Source organism: Mytilus californianus, unplaced genomic scaffold, assembly GCF_021869535.1.
Source record: "Mytilus californianus isolate M0D057914Y unplaced genomic scaffold, xbMytCali1.0.p SCAF_6, whole genome shotgun sequence".
Lineage (NCBI taxonomy): Eukaryota > Metazoa > Mollusca > Bivalvia > Mytilida > Mytilidae > Mytilus > Mytilus californianus.
The window spans coordinates 66,392,539-66,410,622 of NW_026262712.1; the positions used below are offsets into that span (position 1 = coordinate 66,392,539).

The window sequence follows — 18,084 nt, forward strand, 5'->3', positions numbered from 1 at the left end:
CTAACGGTCTGATCTATGTATTAGACAGTAAAACGAAAAACAAATACTATTACTAAGTATGATAAACAGCAACAAATGACAACCACTGAATTACAGGTTTCGGACTTGGGACAGGCATATACAGAATGTGGCATGGTTAAACATATTTGCGGGCGCCCAACCCTCTTCCTAATCAGGAAAGGAGTGTAACAACACAACATAAGACAAATCTATAACAATCAGTTGAAAAGGGCGTTACTCATCAGTGCGATAAAAAGCACATAAACTAAAAACGACTGACACAAACAATAAAGACTCAAAATATAGATCTGAGAGTACTTGAAGATACCGAAAGCTAGTTCAATTGACAACGTACAAAACATCACGTGTCTAAGACTAAAATATCAATCAATACACATCTGATTCGCAATATAAAAATACTAGTACCGAAAGATTGCAGGACCGTGAATCTTCATACGTGTACTGGAATACTATTTACTATTAGTTGATTTTGAATTATTAAAATAATAATCAAATATCTAACTCAAGCGTTAAATTGGTAACCTTTTATATAAGGTTAATTTAATGGATCGAATAGTTAACCCGGTTTGTATTTACAAGACCAGTAAGAAAGTATCTTGCATGTTTTTAAGTTTCAGTTTGATTTGTGTTTTTACCAAAATTTATCTGCCGTCTCATTCTAAAAATATGATAAAATACCTGACACAAAAAATTGTGACAAACTTTATCTATAATATGAATACAATACAATACCATTAGATACATTTTAATCTTTAATGAGATTTTTTAAGAGTTTGTTCTTCAAAGTAGGTTCATCTAGATTTTAAAGGAATGGAATTTATTCAACAATTCTATAAAATGCTTGTTATGTACTTCTCTTTATAGGTGGTAATTTTACAACCTGTGCTGCTGATATACCCGGTCTTGGCACATATCTAGATGATCTTTCTGACATTACAAGTGTTGGTTCAGACTCTAGCATAATTGGAACAGGTGTAGATGATGTTTCTGAACCTACAAGTGTTAGTTCAGACTCAAGCGTTATTGGAGCATATGAAGTTCCTGACGGTATAATTGCTTGTCCAGACACTAGATTGATTAGTGTATCAACTTTGTTGTTAAGGCCGTCCACCTTTTGTTCCATTCGAATACTCTGTATACGCATAACATCAGTTTTTTCTTCAAGGCTTTGTACTTGTGCTTTTGATGCCGCAATATCTTCCTGTAGTAGTGTATTTTCTCTGACTAAATCCCTACTATCAATCGTTGCTATTCTTTCTTCGATTCGTTTCAGCTCTTTCTTTGTTTGATTTAGTTCTTTACATTTTTCTGCGTAAATTTCATCCTTTCTGTGCATAAGTTTTAAACTATTGGCTTGTTCTCTAATCCTTAAATTCAGCGCCTCTCTTTCGCGCTGAAGCCTATCGTTGAAACATTGTAATTGTCTAATGTTCTGTCTCGCTTCTTGTAAATCTGATTCCATCTGTGCATTGATTGGTTCTATTTCTTCTTGAATGCTGACCTACAACATAAGGAACACGTATATACATTGGAAATTATTAATTAAAGTTCCATTACCAATCTAAAAAGTTGCAGTTCATTGACAGTTCAACTCAGAACACGTAAAATGAATAGGACACATCCTAAAAGTGCTTTGAGAAAAAAGAACTTTGTGAACTATTCGAATAATCGTACCACATGACCTTCACACTTACGTCTCTGTTTCGACTTCATTCGTGTTTGATAGGATACATGCAATTAACATACTAGGTTATACGAACATTGAAGTTGGAATCGTTGGAATTCATATTTATCTTACGGAATGTTGTGATACTCTTTGTGACTTCCGACGTCTTTTTATTTTTTGTCAAATTGACTGTAGTTGACAAGAGGTTTTATTTTTCACATTTACCTAATTTGACATCACAGATGTCTTCTCATTATTTGTGTTGTTGTTTTGCTGTCTAATTTACCGATACCCCACATCTTATTTAATGCATATCTATTAGTATCTTAGAATGGAATGTAACAGTTTAAAATGACGCTGATTCTCTAACCAAAAATAATCATCGATTCAAAATCTAACATTATGTATTTTCTTCGTCGTGAATATAAAAGTAAATTACAGTCCTCAGTAGACAATTCAGGTGTTCTTGAAATTTTGTTCAAATACACTCATCACCAAATTTAATTTATTCGTCTTGTTTAACGAAATTGTAAACTTTATAGTGACATTGGCTACCTGATTATACGGTTAGATTATTATTTATTGACGAGAAAGGAGAAGGTATGTTATGTTCTACTTCCCTATGCTCGCACAAACATAAAGATTGTCTTAATAATGCGTAAATAAAACAAAAAGCAATGTGAAATGAGAAATTGCACTGATTAGTTTAATGATAAATCATGAAAATTCAGTAAATCATTGTCTCCAAAGCTCCGAATAGATGGTAATAAATCTACAAATACAAAAATGTTCAATCAGAAAAGAAATAATTCTATTGAATAACATATCATGAAATCAAAATATACGTGTCGATCTGATCAGTGAATTTTTCTCGGCGAGAGAAAGGCGCAAAATCGAAAGATATATATGTAAGGAAACCGTATTACTCTAAGCGTATGCAAATACTTATACGCCAAATTAAGAAAAAATAATTTTATGTTCTACTTTGCTATGCTCACACGCTCATAAAGATTGTCTTAATGATGCGTAAATAAAACAAAAAGCAATGTGGGATGAGAAATTGCACTGATTAGTTTTGACAAAAACAAAGGAAGGTAGGATCTTCTAATCACAAAACTATAATCCCAAATTTTGAGAAATTTTAAGTCTATTGTCTATATTTTCTTTAATGTAACCATCTTAAGCCTTGTCTGTCTTCCATCTACCGTGAGCTTTCAAAAGCCTCTTCGGGTAAGAATTACTAGAAGCTGCTGTAGCGCCCCCGCTCCTTAAACTATGTAGGCCAAACAGAGTTCTATCTAAACCTATGTCAGAAAGTGCATCTAAAATAATTTCCCTAGCTCAAGTGTAAGATAAAAACCTTTTCTTGCAGGCTAGTTTGTGCTTATTAATAGACTTGAAATACGACAAAGCTCTAAAGATGTATTCGGCGCTTTCAAAGGGCAAACTTGCAGCGCGAAATAATTCTGTAGCATAGAAACTGGACAAAGATCTGTGTCCGTTCTAGAAATTAAATAATATCACCCTGTCGATTTCTATCCGTCTTACTTTTTTGAATGTTAATTTGTAGATGAGAATCGTTGAATGTTAAATCAGAAGAACAGATGTGTTCCAACTCATCGTAACTTAAAATCCAGGAAATACATAACAGCATCATAGAACAGATTCTCAACCCTGGTAAATTGTCGTTTTTGCCGAATTTGGCAAGGATACTCTTCAAAATCGTAGGAGTAATGGGTTCTTTCCTTTTCACACGGCTTATATAACAATCGCATGCCACCTTCTACTACCATGTCTAGTAATTTGTCATTTAATATACTGTTATATAAATTGAGATCGTGTTCCCACCTAACTGAATAGTACGCTGTGTTTAAGAAACTGTGATAGCGATAATTTGTGTATATTGTGCATCTTCATTTGGAACTATTTATAAAGAGTATTTTTCTTAAATCTGATATTTTTTAACTTTCACTGTGCACAAGAGGGCCCAAACGGGCTTATCTCTATATAATGTATCACCAAACTCCAATGTTGATTATGCCCAACCAGGACTTGTCGCTAAACAAAATCTTATATGTTATGCCCAAACGGGAGTTGTCGCAAAATAAACACAAACAATAATAATAATACCCAAACGGGACTTGTCACAAAATAAACTTAATATATTAAAACCCAAATGGGATTTGCTGCAAAATTAATTCAAGAAAAGTAGCTCCCAAACGGAACTTTTCGCCAAATAAACTCTAGGAATAATAGTTTCCAACTGGGACTTGTCACATACTAAACTTCGATAACAATAAAGCCCGAACTTATCGCAAACTAAACTAAGCAAGAACAGTAATGTCAACTGCGAATAAAAGCCCTGTTCATTGATAATTTTCTTTGTTTTCTATATATTGTGTGCGATTTTGTCCCATGTACATTTACTCCATATCCTTTTATTTTCTACAAATACTAGTAATACTTGTTATAAGAAAAAAGTGTTTTTTTTATATAGCAGTTCAGAACTTGATGACACAAATAATATAGAAAAAAAGGAAATAATTGATAATGAAGAAGGTAAAAGTAAAATTAAAATATAAGAAGGAAAAATAATAATTAAGAAAAGAACAAATGCACATAGAGTAAAATACTTACTGATTTAAATACAATCGATCTTTAATACGAGAACATTGAAAGTTAAAGGAGAATGGATAAAAATGCTGTTTCTATCCGAACCTTGACAAAAAAAATCCAGATGGTTTAACGTACTATAAACAAGTTGAAATCATCCCTTCGTAAGTTTTAGGGACGCCATGACGAGTTTGTTGACCGTTATGGAATATCCGTTTCAAAGATGATAGCGGATGTGTTCCTCATGTCGTAATCTACAATCCCGTCCCTGTTTCCCGAATGTGATCTCCCGAATTAAACTATATCTGGTTTGTTCTAACATGAGCAACACGACGGCTGCCACATGCGGAGCAGGATCTGCTTACCATTCCGGATCAACTGAGATCACCCCCAGTTTATGGTAGGGTTCGTGTTGTTCAGTCTTAGTTTTCAATGTTGTGTTTTGTGTACTATTGTTTGTCTGTTGGTCTTTTTCTTTTTTAGCCCTGGCGTTGTCAGTTTATTTTCGACTTATGAGTTTGAATGTCCCTCTGGTATCTTTCGCCTCTCTTTTACAACCAATGGGTCGATGTCTCTGTTGATGGACATTTTGACTCCGAGGGTTGTTGTCCCCGCAGATAAAGCCCCTAACAACATCGTTTTTGTGTGTAAATCACATTACATAAACTGCTTGATAAATTAATTAGGTATTGACAATTCAGTTGGAAACTCAATATATACCCCACGACACTTACTAAAGAGGAAATCCTGGATAATCATAGGTCTGTTCTATGTTCCTTTGGAATTTCAACCAAAGATGAAGAACTGGATCTTCCGTCACTGTATTGATACCTAAACTACATAAGTGTCCTTACATACAACGGTATATTGCTGGGTCTTCCAAGTGCTCCACGAAACCTCTTTCTAAATTATTAACATTAATTTTATCAGCAATCAAAGCCGGGCTTCAAAGTTATTGTGAAACTACCTATTCTAGAGGTGGCGTGAATCAGATGTGGATACTAAAAAAATCCAAAGATCTTTAATGTACATACAATCTAAGACTCTTTCATCTTGCAATAGTATTAAAACATTTGATTTTTCTACACTTTAAACAAGTATTCCCCATTCCAAACTAAAAGACAAATTGAAAGAATTAGTTCTGTTTTGTTTCATTAAAATAGAAAGGCCAACGTAGATACACGTATCTTGTCTTAGGGAGGGATAAATACTACTTTGTAAAAAATCACTTTGCTTCAAACAAACAATTCTCTGAAACTGACATTATCAAGATGCTTGATAAATCTTTTCATAACTTTGATAGGTTTCTCAATCTACAAATCATTCTACACTTCAGAACAAAAAACAAAATCTGCCAACATATACAATATTTTCAAAAACGAATTTGAATCATACTTTGAAGTAAACAGACACATGAAAGAACGTCAAAGAAATCTTATTCGTAAATTTCTGCAAATTATGCTAGATTAATATATATGTTAGCGGCAATAAGTGAAATTAGGCATTAAGCTAAAATCCTAGGCAATAAGCTTCCACCTAGGCAGTAAGTCTATTGCCTAAATAATGTTAGGCATTACTCTTAAATCCTAGGATTTAAACTTAAATCCTGAAAATAATGTCCAGGCATTAATGTTAATGCCTAAAATGAAAATGAGAGAAACTAAAAGGAAATTTATTCAAAGTTAAAATACATTTTGTACGTAATAAAATAATAAGAACTTTGAATGTCATTTACATGAAATAAAATCATAATTAGATATTGATGTTAAACCGCTTTGAATAAACCTCTTAAAATATATGTAAACTTGTTGGATAGTTGTCTAATTGGCAATCGTACTACATCTCCTTGTTTTTATATTGATAGAAAATTGTATTGAAATTTATTTGTTACAAATTGGTGCGGGGCTATGGCACAGACTATTTCACATTTTTAATTTTTTCGAGCATTGCTACCTGGTGATCGGCCAAAACCTTTGTGTAGAGCAGAATTCTTTTATATATGAATGAATTTGATTCCAATTGACCATTGTTAAGTCTTTGATTCTCAACCATGCAGTAAGCATGTCATGAATATTTCTGTTTGACCACTCAATACTACCCTGTGATTGGAGATGTATTGGCTTCCCGTGAACAATAACTAGTTCTGGCCACATTAACATTAATTTATATATAACCTTAGCTGTAAATTCAAGACCTTTGTCACTTTGCTGTTTATGTGGCACACCAAATATTGTGAAAACGTAAATTAAATTAGAAGCCACCTTTGAAGCACTTTTTGACGTAAGAGCTCTAGTAATAAAACTAGGTGATCTTGGTACACCATAACGAAAATATAGTTTTCATCTTACTTTGATTGGAAATCGATTAAATCAACCTGTCCTCTTCTATAAAACAATTTGGATAAAACAGGGTTTACTACTACTCCCTTCACTATGCACATTTTATCATGTTACAATTTTCACAAAATTGAAGAAATAGTACAATGGAAGCCTGGAAAATGTTTGCAAAGCCATTATTAGGTTGTTTAATTCTACGGTCTATGACAATAATAGGCCGCTTTGACATATTTCTTTATGTGTTTTTCCCAAAATAGCATACAGTTCCTCTAGAAAAAACATTAACTTTGAAATTTCCCTCATCATTCTCTTTTACTTTAGTTACCAGTCTTTCAAACCTCCAGTGGTAAAAAAATGTCATACAATTTTAAATTGCAATTTTCTATAGTTGCCTTATTTTCTGATTTTGAAAGTTTAATCTTTGCCAAATGATCATTGTACTTTTGCCTTGGGTATATGATCTTTGTTTTCCCTGATTCAAATTTATATTCCGCAAAGATTCAAGAAATTTGTTGTTGCTTCAATGCTGATAAGCCAGATTAAGAAGTGAAGAGACAAGATGAGTATTTAAGAAAATTTACATATCCAATAAAACAGATGGAAAGATGATGTGAATTGCAAAACTTCATATGTTCAGTTGTCTATTTTTGACCAGCTCAAACCGGCTTGACCATTAAAGAGCAATAACATAAAGAAATACGAGTAAGTTCTGATTTGAATACGAAAAATTACTAAAAATTGAAGATCTTTTAAATCAGTTTATATTAATTTCTGGAATGTAATTTTTACAAAATGGTATTTGGAAGATAAACACAAATCCCAAAATTTGCTTATTGCCTGAAATGATGTTTGGCAATAGGTTGAATAATCATCATCAGATTTCAGGAAAGAAGCCTAATGCATGGAAATTTCAGGCAATAACTTAATGCCTAGGCTTTAGCTTTTTGCATAGGATTTAAGCTTAATGCCTAATTTCACCTTTTGCTGCTAACATATATATATACCATCTTTTCCGCAAGTTTATTGTTTTCTGTTTGGTATTTAATTAATAAATTAAGATCCATTTTTACATCTGGTGATCCGTTTTTTTAGTAATCGCCATGGCAGTCAGCAGGGTTTAAGAACATCCGTTGTTCGACCTGCTAGTCAAATGCGTTTTGTTAAAATATCCTTTTTCACTCTTTTTGGCGTTTGGAAAATGTTGTTTGTGCTGTATTTAGACCACTCTACCAAGAAATTTGTTTTGCATGCACACGTATAAAAATTGCGGTTTTTATCCAACGCAATCATAGGTTTGAACGTTGTTTTCAATTTAGACTTGTTTATATTTTTTCGTTTGGGCTTGTATTATATTTGCCTTCGGGTTTATATGATCCGTTCATCCTATTTTGACTCTTCAAAATTTAAGAGTCAATCCCAAATTGAGGTAAATTATATGGCCTTCCAAATACCGTTTCGATTCCTAACATCACTGAAGAGACATTAATTGTCGAAATCCGGATATGGTGTACAAATTTTTGCACCTCATGTTTGCGGTATACCATCTTTTCCGCAAGTTTATTGTTTTCTGTTTGGTATTTAATTAATAAATTAAGATCCATTTTTACATCTGGTGATCCGTTTTTTTGGCAATCGCCATGGCAGTCAGCAGGGTTTAAGAACATCCGTTGTTCGACCTGCTAGTCAAATGCGTTTTGTTAAAATATACTTTTTCACTCTTTTTGGTCTTTTGGAAAATGTTGTTTGTGCTGTATTTAGACCACTCTACCAAGAAATTTGTTTTGCATGCACACGTATAAAAATTGCGGTTTTTATCCAACGCAATCATAGGTTTGAACGTTGTTTTCAATTTAGACTTGTTTATATTTTTTCGTTTGGGCTTGTATTATATTTGCCTTCGGGTTTATATGATCCGTTCATCCTATTTTGACTCTTCAAAATTTAAGAGTCAATCCAAAATTGAGGTAAATTATATGGCCTTCCAAATACCGTTTCGATTCCTAACATCACTGAAGAGACATTAATTGTCGAAATCCGGATATGGTGTACAAATTTTTGCACCTCATGTTTGCGGTATACCATCTTTTCCGCAAGTTTATTGTTTTCTGTTTGGTATTTAATTAATAAATTAAGATCCATTTTTACATCTGGTGATCCGTTTTTTTAGTAATCGCCATGGCAGTCAGCAGGGTTTAAGAACATCCGTTGTTCGACCTGCTAGTCAAATGCGTTTTGTTAAAATATACTTTTTCACTCTTTTTGGTCTTTTGGAAAATGTTGTTTGTGCTGTATTTAGACCACTCTACCAAGAAATTTGTTTTGCATGCACACGTATAAAAATTGCGGTTTTTATCCAACGCAATCATAGGTTTGAACGTTGTTTTCAATTTAGACTTGTTTATATTTTTTCGTTTGGGCTTGTATTATATTTGCCTTCGGGTTTATATGATCCGTTCATCCTATTTTGACTCTTCAAAATTTAAGAGTCAATCCCAAATTGAGGTAAATTATATGGCCTTCCAAATACCGTTTCGATTCCTAACATCACTGAAGAGACATTAATTGTCGAAATCCGGATATGGTGTACAAATTTTTGCACCTCATGTTTGCGGTATACCATCTTTTCCGCAAGTTTATTGTTTTCTGTTTGGTATTTAATTAATAAATTAAGATCCATTTTTACATCTGGTGATCCGTTTTTTTGGCAATCGCCATGGCAGTCAGCAGGGTTTAAGAACATCCGTTGTTCGACCTGCTAGTCAAATGCGTTTTGTTAAAATATACTTTTTCACTCTTTTTGGTCTTTTGGAAAATGTTGTTTGTGCTGTATTTAGACCACTCTACCAAGAAATTTGTTTTGCATGCACACGTATAAAAATTGCGGTTTTTATCCAACGCAATCATAGGTTTGAACGTTGTTTTCAATTTAGACTTGTTTATATTTTTTCGTTTGGGCTTGTATTATATTTGCCTTCGGGTTTATATGATCCGTTCATCCTATTTTGACTCTTCAAAATTTAAGAGTCAATCCCAAATTGAGGTAAATTATATGGCCTTCCAAATACCGTTTCGATTCCTAACATCACTGAAGAGACATTAATTGTCGAAATCCGGATATGGTGTACAAATTTTTGCACCTCATGTTTGCGGTATACCATCTTTTCCGCAAGTTTATTGTTTTCTGTTTGGTATTTAATTAATAAATTAAGATCCATTTTTACATCTGGTGATCCGTTTTTTTGGCAATCGCCATGGCAGTCAGCAGGGTTTAAGAACATCCGTTGTTCGACCTGCTAGTCAAATGCGTTTTGTTAAAATATACTTTTTCACTCTTTTTGGTCTTTTGGAAAATGTTGTTTGTGCTGTATTTAGACCACTCTACCAAGAAATTTGTTTTGCATGCACACGTATAAAAATTGCGGTTTTTATCCAACGCAATCATAGGTTTGAACGTTGTTTTCAATTTAGACTTGTTTATATTTTTTCGTTTGGGCTTGTATTATATTTGCCTTCGGGTTTATATGATCCGTTCATCCTATTTTGACTCTTCAAAATTTAAGAGTCAATCCCAAATTGAGGTAAATTATATGGCCTTCCAAATACCGTTTCGATTCCTAACATCACTGAAGAGACATTAATTGTCGAAATCCGGATATGGTGTACAAATTTTTGCACCTCATGTTTGCGGTATACCATCTTTTCCGCAAGTTTATTGTTTTCTGTTTGGTATTTAATTAATAAATTAAGATCCATTTTTACATCTGGTGATCCGTTTTTTTGGCAATCGCCATGGCAGTCAGCAGGGTTTAAGAACATCCGTTGTTCGACCTGCTAGTCAAATGCGTTTTGTTAAAATATCCTTTTTCACTCTTTTTGGCTTTTGGAAAATGTTGTTTGTGCTGTATTTAGACCACTCTACCAAGAAATTTGTTTTGCATGCACACGTATAAAAATTGCGGTTTTTATCTAACGCAATCATAGGTTTGAACGTTGTTTTCAATTTAGACTTGTTTATATTTTTTCGTTTGGGCTTGTATTATATTTGCCTTCGGGTTTATATGATCCGTTCATCCTATTTTGACTCTTCAAAATTTAAGAGTCAATCCCAAATTGAGGTAAATTATATGGCCTTCCAAATACCGTTTCGATTCCTAACATCACTGAAGAGACATTAATTGTCGAAATCCGGATATGGTGTACAAATTTTTGCACCTCATGTTTGCGGTATACCATCTTTTCCGCAAGTTTATTGTTTTCTGTTTGGTATTTAATTAATAAATTAAGATCCATTTTTACATCTGGTGATCCGTTTTTTTGGCAATCGCCATGGCAGTCAGCAGGGTTTAAGAACATCCGTTGTTCGACCTGCTAGTCAAATGCGTTTTGTTAAAATATCCTTTTTCACTCTTTTTGGCTTTTGGAAAATGTTGTTTGTGCTGTATTTAGACCACTCTACCAAGAAATTTGTTTTGCATGCACACGTATAAAAATTGCGGTTTTTATCCAACGCAATCATAGGTTTGAACGTTGTTTTCAATTTAGACTTGTTTATATTTTTTCGTTTGGGCTTGTATTATATTTGCCTTCGGGTTTATATGATCCGTTCATCCTATTTTGACTCTTCAAAATTTAAGAGTCAATCCCAAATTGAGGTAAATTATATGGCCTTCCAAATACCGTTTCGATTCCTAACATCACTGAAGAGACATTAATTGTCGAAATCCGGATATGGTGTACAAATTTTTGCACCTCATGTTTGCGGTATACCATCTTTTCCGCAAGTTTATTGTTTTCTGTTTGGTATTTAATTAATAAATTAAGATCCATTTTTACATCTGGTGATCCGTTTTTTTGGCAATCGCCATGGCAGTCAGCAGGGTTTAAGAACATCCGTTGTTCGACCTGCTAGTCAAATGCGTTTTGTTAAAATATACTTTTTCACTCTTTTTGGTCTTTTGGAAAATGTTGTTTGTGCTGTATTTAGACCACTCTACCAAGAAATTTGTTTTGCATGCACACATATAAAAATTGCGGTTTTTATCCAACGCAATCATAGGTTTGAACGTTGTTTTCAATTTAGACTTGTTTATATTTTTTCGTTTGGGCTTGTATTATATTTGCCTTCGGGTTTATATGATCCGTTCATCCTATTTTGACTCTTCAAAATTTAAGAGTCAATCCCAAATTGAGGTAAATTATATGGCCTTCCAAATACCGTTTCGATTCCTAACATCACTGAAGAGACATTAATTGTCGAAATCCGGATATGGTGTACAAATTTTTGCACCTCATGTTTGCGGTATACCATCTTTTCCGCAAGTTTATTGTTTTCTGTTTGGTATTTAATTAATAAATTAAGATCCATTTTTACATCTGGTGATCCGTTTTTTTGGCAATCGCCATGGCAGTCAGCAGGGTTTAAGAACATCCGTTGTTCGACCTGCTAGTCAAATGCGTTTTGTTAAAATATCCTTTTTCACTCTTTTTGGCTTTTGGAAAATGTTGTTTGTGCTGTATTTAGACCACTCTACCAAGAAATTTGTTTTGCATGCACACGTATAAAAATTGCGGTTTTTATCCAACGCAATCATAGGTTTGAACGTTGTTTTCAATTTAGACTTGTTTATATTTTTTCGTTTGGGCTTGTATTATATTTGCCTTCGGGTTTATATGATCCGTTCATCCTATTTTGACTCTTCAAAATTTAAGAGTCAATCCCAAATTGAGGTAAATTATATGGCCTTCCAAATACCGTTTCGATTCCTAACATCACTGAAGAGACATTAATTGTCGAAATCCGGATATGGTGTACAAATTTTTGCACCTCATGTTTGCGGTATACCATCTTTTCCGCAAGTTTATTGTTTTCTGTTTGGTATTTAATTAATAAATTAAGATCCATTTTTACATCTGGTGATCCGTTTTTTTGGCAATCGCCATGGCAGTCAGCAGGGTTTAAGAACATCCGTTGTTCGACCTGCTAGTCAAATGCGTTTTGTTAAAATATACTTTTTCACTCTTTTTGGTCTTTTGGAAAATGTTGTTTGTGCTGTATTTAGACCACTCTACCAAGAAATTTGTTTTGCATGCACACGTATAAAAATTGCAGTTTTTATCCAACGCAATCATAGGTTTGAACGTTGTTTTCAATTTAGACTTGTTTATATTTTTTCGTTTGGGCTTGTATTATATTTGCCTTCGGGTTTATATGATCCGTTCATCCTATTTTGACTCTTCAAAATTTAAGAGTCAATCCCAAATTGAGGTAAATTATATGGCCTTCCAAATACCGTTTCGATTCCTAACATCACTGAAGAGACATTAATTGTCGAAATCCGGATATGGTGTACAAATTTTTGCACCTCATGTTTGCGGTATACCATCTTTTCCGCAAGTTTATTGTTTTCTGTTTGGTATTTAATTAATAAATTAAGATCCATTTTTATATCTGGTGATCCGTGTTTTTGGCAATCGCCATGGCAGTCAGCAGGGTTTAAGAACATCCGTTGTTCGACCTGCTAGTCAAATGCGTTTTGTTAAAATATACTTTTTCACTCTTTTTGGTCTTTTGGAAAATGTTGTTTGTGCTGTATTTAGACCACTCTACCAAGAAATTTGTTTTGCATGCACACGTATAAAAATTGCGGTTTTTATCCAACGCAATCATAGGTTTGAACGTTGTTTTCAATTTAGACTTGTTTATATTTTTTCGTTTGGGCTTGTATTATATTTGCCTTCGGGTTTATATGATCCGTTCATCCTATTTTGACTCTTCAAAATTTAAGAGTCAATCCCAAATTGAGGTAAATTATATGGCCTTCCAAATACCGTTTTGATTCCTAACATCACTGAAGAGACATTAATTGTCGAAATCCGGATATGGTGTACAAATTTTTGCACCTCATGTTTGCGGTATACCATCTTTTCCGCAAGTTTATTGTTTTCTGTTTGGTATTTAATTAATAAATTAAGATCCATTTTTACATCTGGTGATCCGTTTTTTTGGCAATCGCCATGGCAGTCAGCAGGGTTTAAGAACATCCGTTGTTCGACCTGCAAGTCAAATGCGTTTTGTTAAAATATACTTTTTCACTCTTTTTGGTCTTTTGGAAAATGTTGTTTGTGCTGTATTTAGACCACTCTACCAAGAAATTTGTTTTGCATGCACACGTATAAAAATTGCGGTTTTTATCCAACGCAATCATAGGTTTGAACGTTGTTTTCAATTTAGACTTGTTTATATTTTTTCGTTTGGGCTTGTATTATATTTGCCTTCGGGTTTATATGATCCGTTCATCCTATTTTGACTCTTCAAAATTTAAGAGTCAATCCCAAATTGAGGTAAATTATATGGCCTTCCAAATACCGTTTCGATTCCTAACATCACTGAAGAGACATTAATTGTCGAAATCCGGATATGGTGTACAAATTTTTGCACCTCATGTTTGCGGTATACCATCTTTTCCGCAAGTTTATTGTTTTCTGTTTGGTATTTAATAAATAAATTAAGATCCATTTTTATATCTGGTGATCCGTGTTTTTGGCAATCGCCATGGCAGTCAGCAGGGTTTAAGAACATCCGTTGTTCGACCTGCTAGTCAAATGCGTTTTGTTAAAATATACTTTTTCACTCTGTTTGGTCTTTTGGAAAATGTTGTTTGTGCTGTATTTAGACCACTCTACCAAGAAATTTGTTTTGCATGCACACGTATAAAAATTGCGGTTTTTATCCAACTCAATCATAGGTTTGAACGTTGTTTTCAATTTAGACTTGTTTATATTTTTTCGTTTGGGCTTGTATTATATTTGCCTTCGGGTTTATATGATCCGTTCATCCTATTTTGACTCTTCAAAATTTAAGAGTCAATCCCAAATTGAGGTAAATTATATGGCCTTCCAAATACCGTTTCGATTCCTAACATCACTGAAGAGACATTAATTGTCGAAATCCGGATATGGTGTACAAATTTTTACACCTCATGTTTGCGGTATACCATCTTTTCCGTAAGTTTATTGTTTTCTGTTTGGTATTTAATTAATAAATTAAGATCCATTTTTACATCTGGTGATCCGTTTTTTTGACAATCGCCATGGCAGTCAGCAGGGTTTAAGAACATCCGTTGTTCGACCTGCTAGTCAAATGCGTTTTGTTAAAATATACTTTTTCACTCTTTTTGGTCTTTTGGAAAATGTTGTTTGTGCTGTATTTAGACCACTCTACCAAGAAATTTGTTTTGCATGCACACGTATAAAAATTGCGGTTTTTATCCAACGCAATCATAGGTTTGAACGTTGTTTTCAATTTAGACTTGTTTATATTTTTTCGTTTGGGCTTGTATTATATTTGCCTTCGGGTTTATATGATCCGTTCATCCTATTTTGACTCTTCAAAATTTAAGAGTCAATCCCAAATTGAGGTAAATTATATGGCCTTCCAAATATCGTTTCGATTCCTAACATCACTGAAGAGACATTAATTGTCGAAATCCGGATATGGTGTACAAATTTTTGCACCTCATGTTTGCGGTATACCATCTTTTCCGCAAGTTTATTGTTTTCTGTTTGGTATTTAATTAATAAATTAAGATCCATTTTTACATCTGGTGATCCGTTTTTTTGGCAATCGCCATGGCAGTCAGCAGGGTTTAAGAACATCCGTTGTTCGACCTGCTAGTCAAATGCGTTTTGTTAAAATATACTTTTTCACTCTTTTTGGTCTTTTGGAAAATGTTGTTTGTGCTGTATTTAGACCACTCTACCAAGAAATTTGTTTTGCATGCACACGTATAAAAATTGCGGTTTTTATCCAACGCAATCATAGGTTTGAACGTTGTTTTCAATTTAGACTTGTTTATATTTTTTCGTTTGGGCTTGTATTATATTTGCCTTCGGGTTTATATGATCCGTTCATCCTATTTTGACTCTTCAAAATTTAAGAGTCAATCCCAAATTGAGGTAAATTATATGGCCTTCCAAATACCGTTTCGATTCCTAACATCACTGAAGAGACATTAATTGTCGAAATTCGGATATGGTGTACAAATTTTTGCACCTCATGTTTGCGGTATACCATCTTTTCCGCAAGTTTATTGTTTTCTGTTTGGTATTTAATTAATAAATTAAGATCCATTTTTACATCTGGTGATCCGTTTTTTTGGCAATCGCCATGGCAGTCAGCAGGGTTTAAGAACATCCGTTGTTCGACCTGCTAGTCAAATGCGTTTTGTTAAAATATACTTTTTCACTCTTTTTGGTCTTTTGGAAAATGTTGTTTGTGCTGTATTTAGACCACTCTACCAAGAAATTTGTTTTGCATGCACACGTATAAAAATTGCGGTTTTTATCCAACGCAATCATAGGTTTGAACGTTGTTTTCAATTTAGACTTGTTTATATTTTTTCGTTTGGGCTTGTATTATATTTGCCTTCGGGTTTATATGATCCGTTCATCCTATTTTGACTCTTCAAAATTTAAGAGTCAATCCCAAATTGAGGTAAATTATATGGCCTTCCAAATACCGTTTCGATTCCTAACATCACTGAAGAGACATTAATTGTCGAAATCCGGATATGGTGTACAAATTTTTGCACCTCATGTTTGCGGTATACCATCTTTTCCGCAAGTTTATTGTTTTCTGTTTGGTATTTTATTAATAAATTAAGATCCATTTTTACATCTGGTGATCCGTTTTTTTGGCAATCGCCATGGCAGTCAGCAGGGTTTAAGAACATCCGTTGTTCGACCTGCTAGTCAAATGCGTTTTGTTAAAATATACTTTTTCACTCTTTTTGGTCTTTTGGAAAATGTTGTTTGTGCTGTATTTAGACCACTCTACCAAGAAATTTGTTTTGCATGCACACGTATAAAAATTGCGGTTTTTATCCAACGCAATCATAGGTTTGAACGTTGTTTTCAATTTAGACTTGTTTATATTTTTTCGTTTGGGCTTGTATTATATTTGCCTTCGGGTTTATATGATCCGTTCATCCTATTTTGACTCTTCAAAATTTAAGAGTCAATCCCAAATTGAGGTAAATTATATGGCCTTCCAAATACCGTTTCGATTCCTAACATCACTGAAGAGACATTAATTGTCGAAATCCGGATATGGTGTACAAATTTTTGCACCTCATGTTTGCGGTATACCATCTTTTCCGTAAGTTTATTGTTTTCTGTTTGGTATTTAATTAATAAATTAAGATCCATTTTTACATCTGGTGATCCGTTTTTTTGGCAATCGCCATGGCAGTCAGCAGGGTTTAAGAACATCCGTTGTTCGACCTGCTAGTCAAATGCGTTTTGTTAAAATATACTTTTTCACTCTTTTTGGTCTTTTGGAAAATGTTGTTTGTGCTGTATTTAGACCACTCTACCAAGAAATTTGTTTTGCATGCACACGTATAAAAATTGCGGTTTTTATCCAACGCAATCATAGGTTTGAACGTTGTTTTCAATTTAGACTTGTTTATATTTTTTCGTTTGGGCTTGTATTATATTTGCCTTCGGGTTTATATGATCCGTTCATCCTATTTTGACTCTTCAAAATTTAAGAGTCAATCCCAAATTGAGGTAAATTATATGGCCTTCCAAATACCGTTTCGATTCCTAACATCACTGAAGAGACATTAATTGTCGAAATCCGGATATGGTGTACAAATTTTTGCACCTCATGTTTGCGGTATACCATCTTTTCCGCAAGTTTATTGTTTTCTGTTTGGTATTTAATTAATAAATTAAGATCCATTTTTATATCTGGTGATCCGTTTTTTTGGCAATCGCCATGGCAGTCAGCAGGGTTTAAGAACATCCGTTGTTCGACCTGCTAGTCAAATGCATTTTGTTAAAATATACTTTTTCACTTTTTTTGGTCTTTTGGAAAATGTTGTTTGTGCTGTATTTAGACCACTCTACCAAGAAATTTGTTTTGCATGCACACGTATAAAAATTGCGGTTTTTATCCAACGCAATCATAGGTTTGAACGTTGTTTTCAATTTAGACTTGTTTATATTTTTTCGTTTGGGCTTGTATTATATTTGCCTTCGGGTTTATATGATCCGTTCATCCTATTTTGACTCTTCAAAATTTAAGAGTCAATCCCAAATTGAGGTAAATTATATGGCCTTCCGTTTTTTTTGGCAATCGCCATGGCAGTCAGCAGGGTTTAAGAACATCCGTTGTTCGACCTGCTAGTCAAATGCGTTTTGTTAAAATATACTTTTTCACTCTTTTTGGTCTTTTGGAAAATGTTGTTTGTGCTGTATTTAGACCACTCTACCAAGAAATTTGTTTTGCATGCACACGTATAAAAATTGCGGTTTTTATCCAACGCAATCATAGGTTTGAACGTTGTTTTCAATTTAGACTGGTTTATATTTTTTCGTTTGGGCTTGTATTATATTTGCCTTCGGGTTTATATGATCCGTTCATCCTATTTTGACTCTTCAAAA

The 18,084-nt window shown here is 33.7% G+C and overlaps 1 protein-coding gene and 1 long non-coding RNA gene across 4 annotated transcripts in view; both read right to left on the reverse strand.

The window, feature by feature from the left end:
• Positions 1-710: 710 nt before the first annotated feature.
• LOC127704228 (uncharacterized) overlaps positions 711-18,084 on the reverse strand; it is a 51,284-nt gene continuing 33,910 nt past the window's right edge. The window contains exon 4 of the mRNA XM_052208182.1: positions 711-1,522. Within this exon, the coding sequence (XP_052064142.1) occupies positions 866-1,522 (657 nt within the window). The 3' untranslated portion in view covers positions 711-865. The remainder of the gene's footprint in view (positions 1,523-18,084) is intronic.
• Positions 8,706-16,371, reverse strand: LOC127704230 (uncharacterized). 3 transcript variants are annotated; one of them, XR_007983191.1, is made up of 3 exons: positions 14,766-16,371; positions 13,152-13,689; positions 8,706-10,464 (listed from the first exon to the last, which is right to left on the reverse strand). It is a non-coding gene; the product is annotated as an uncharacterized LOC127704230 (long non-coding RNA). The 3 variants fall into 3 exon arrangements; XR_007983192.1 differs by lacking the exon at positions 8,706-10,464 and adding an exon at positions 10,484-11,001; XR_007983190.1 differs by lacking the exon at positions 8,706-10,464 and adding an exon at positions 11,933-12,076 and having other exon boundaries at positions 14,766-16,355.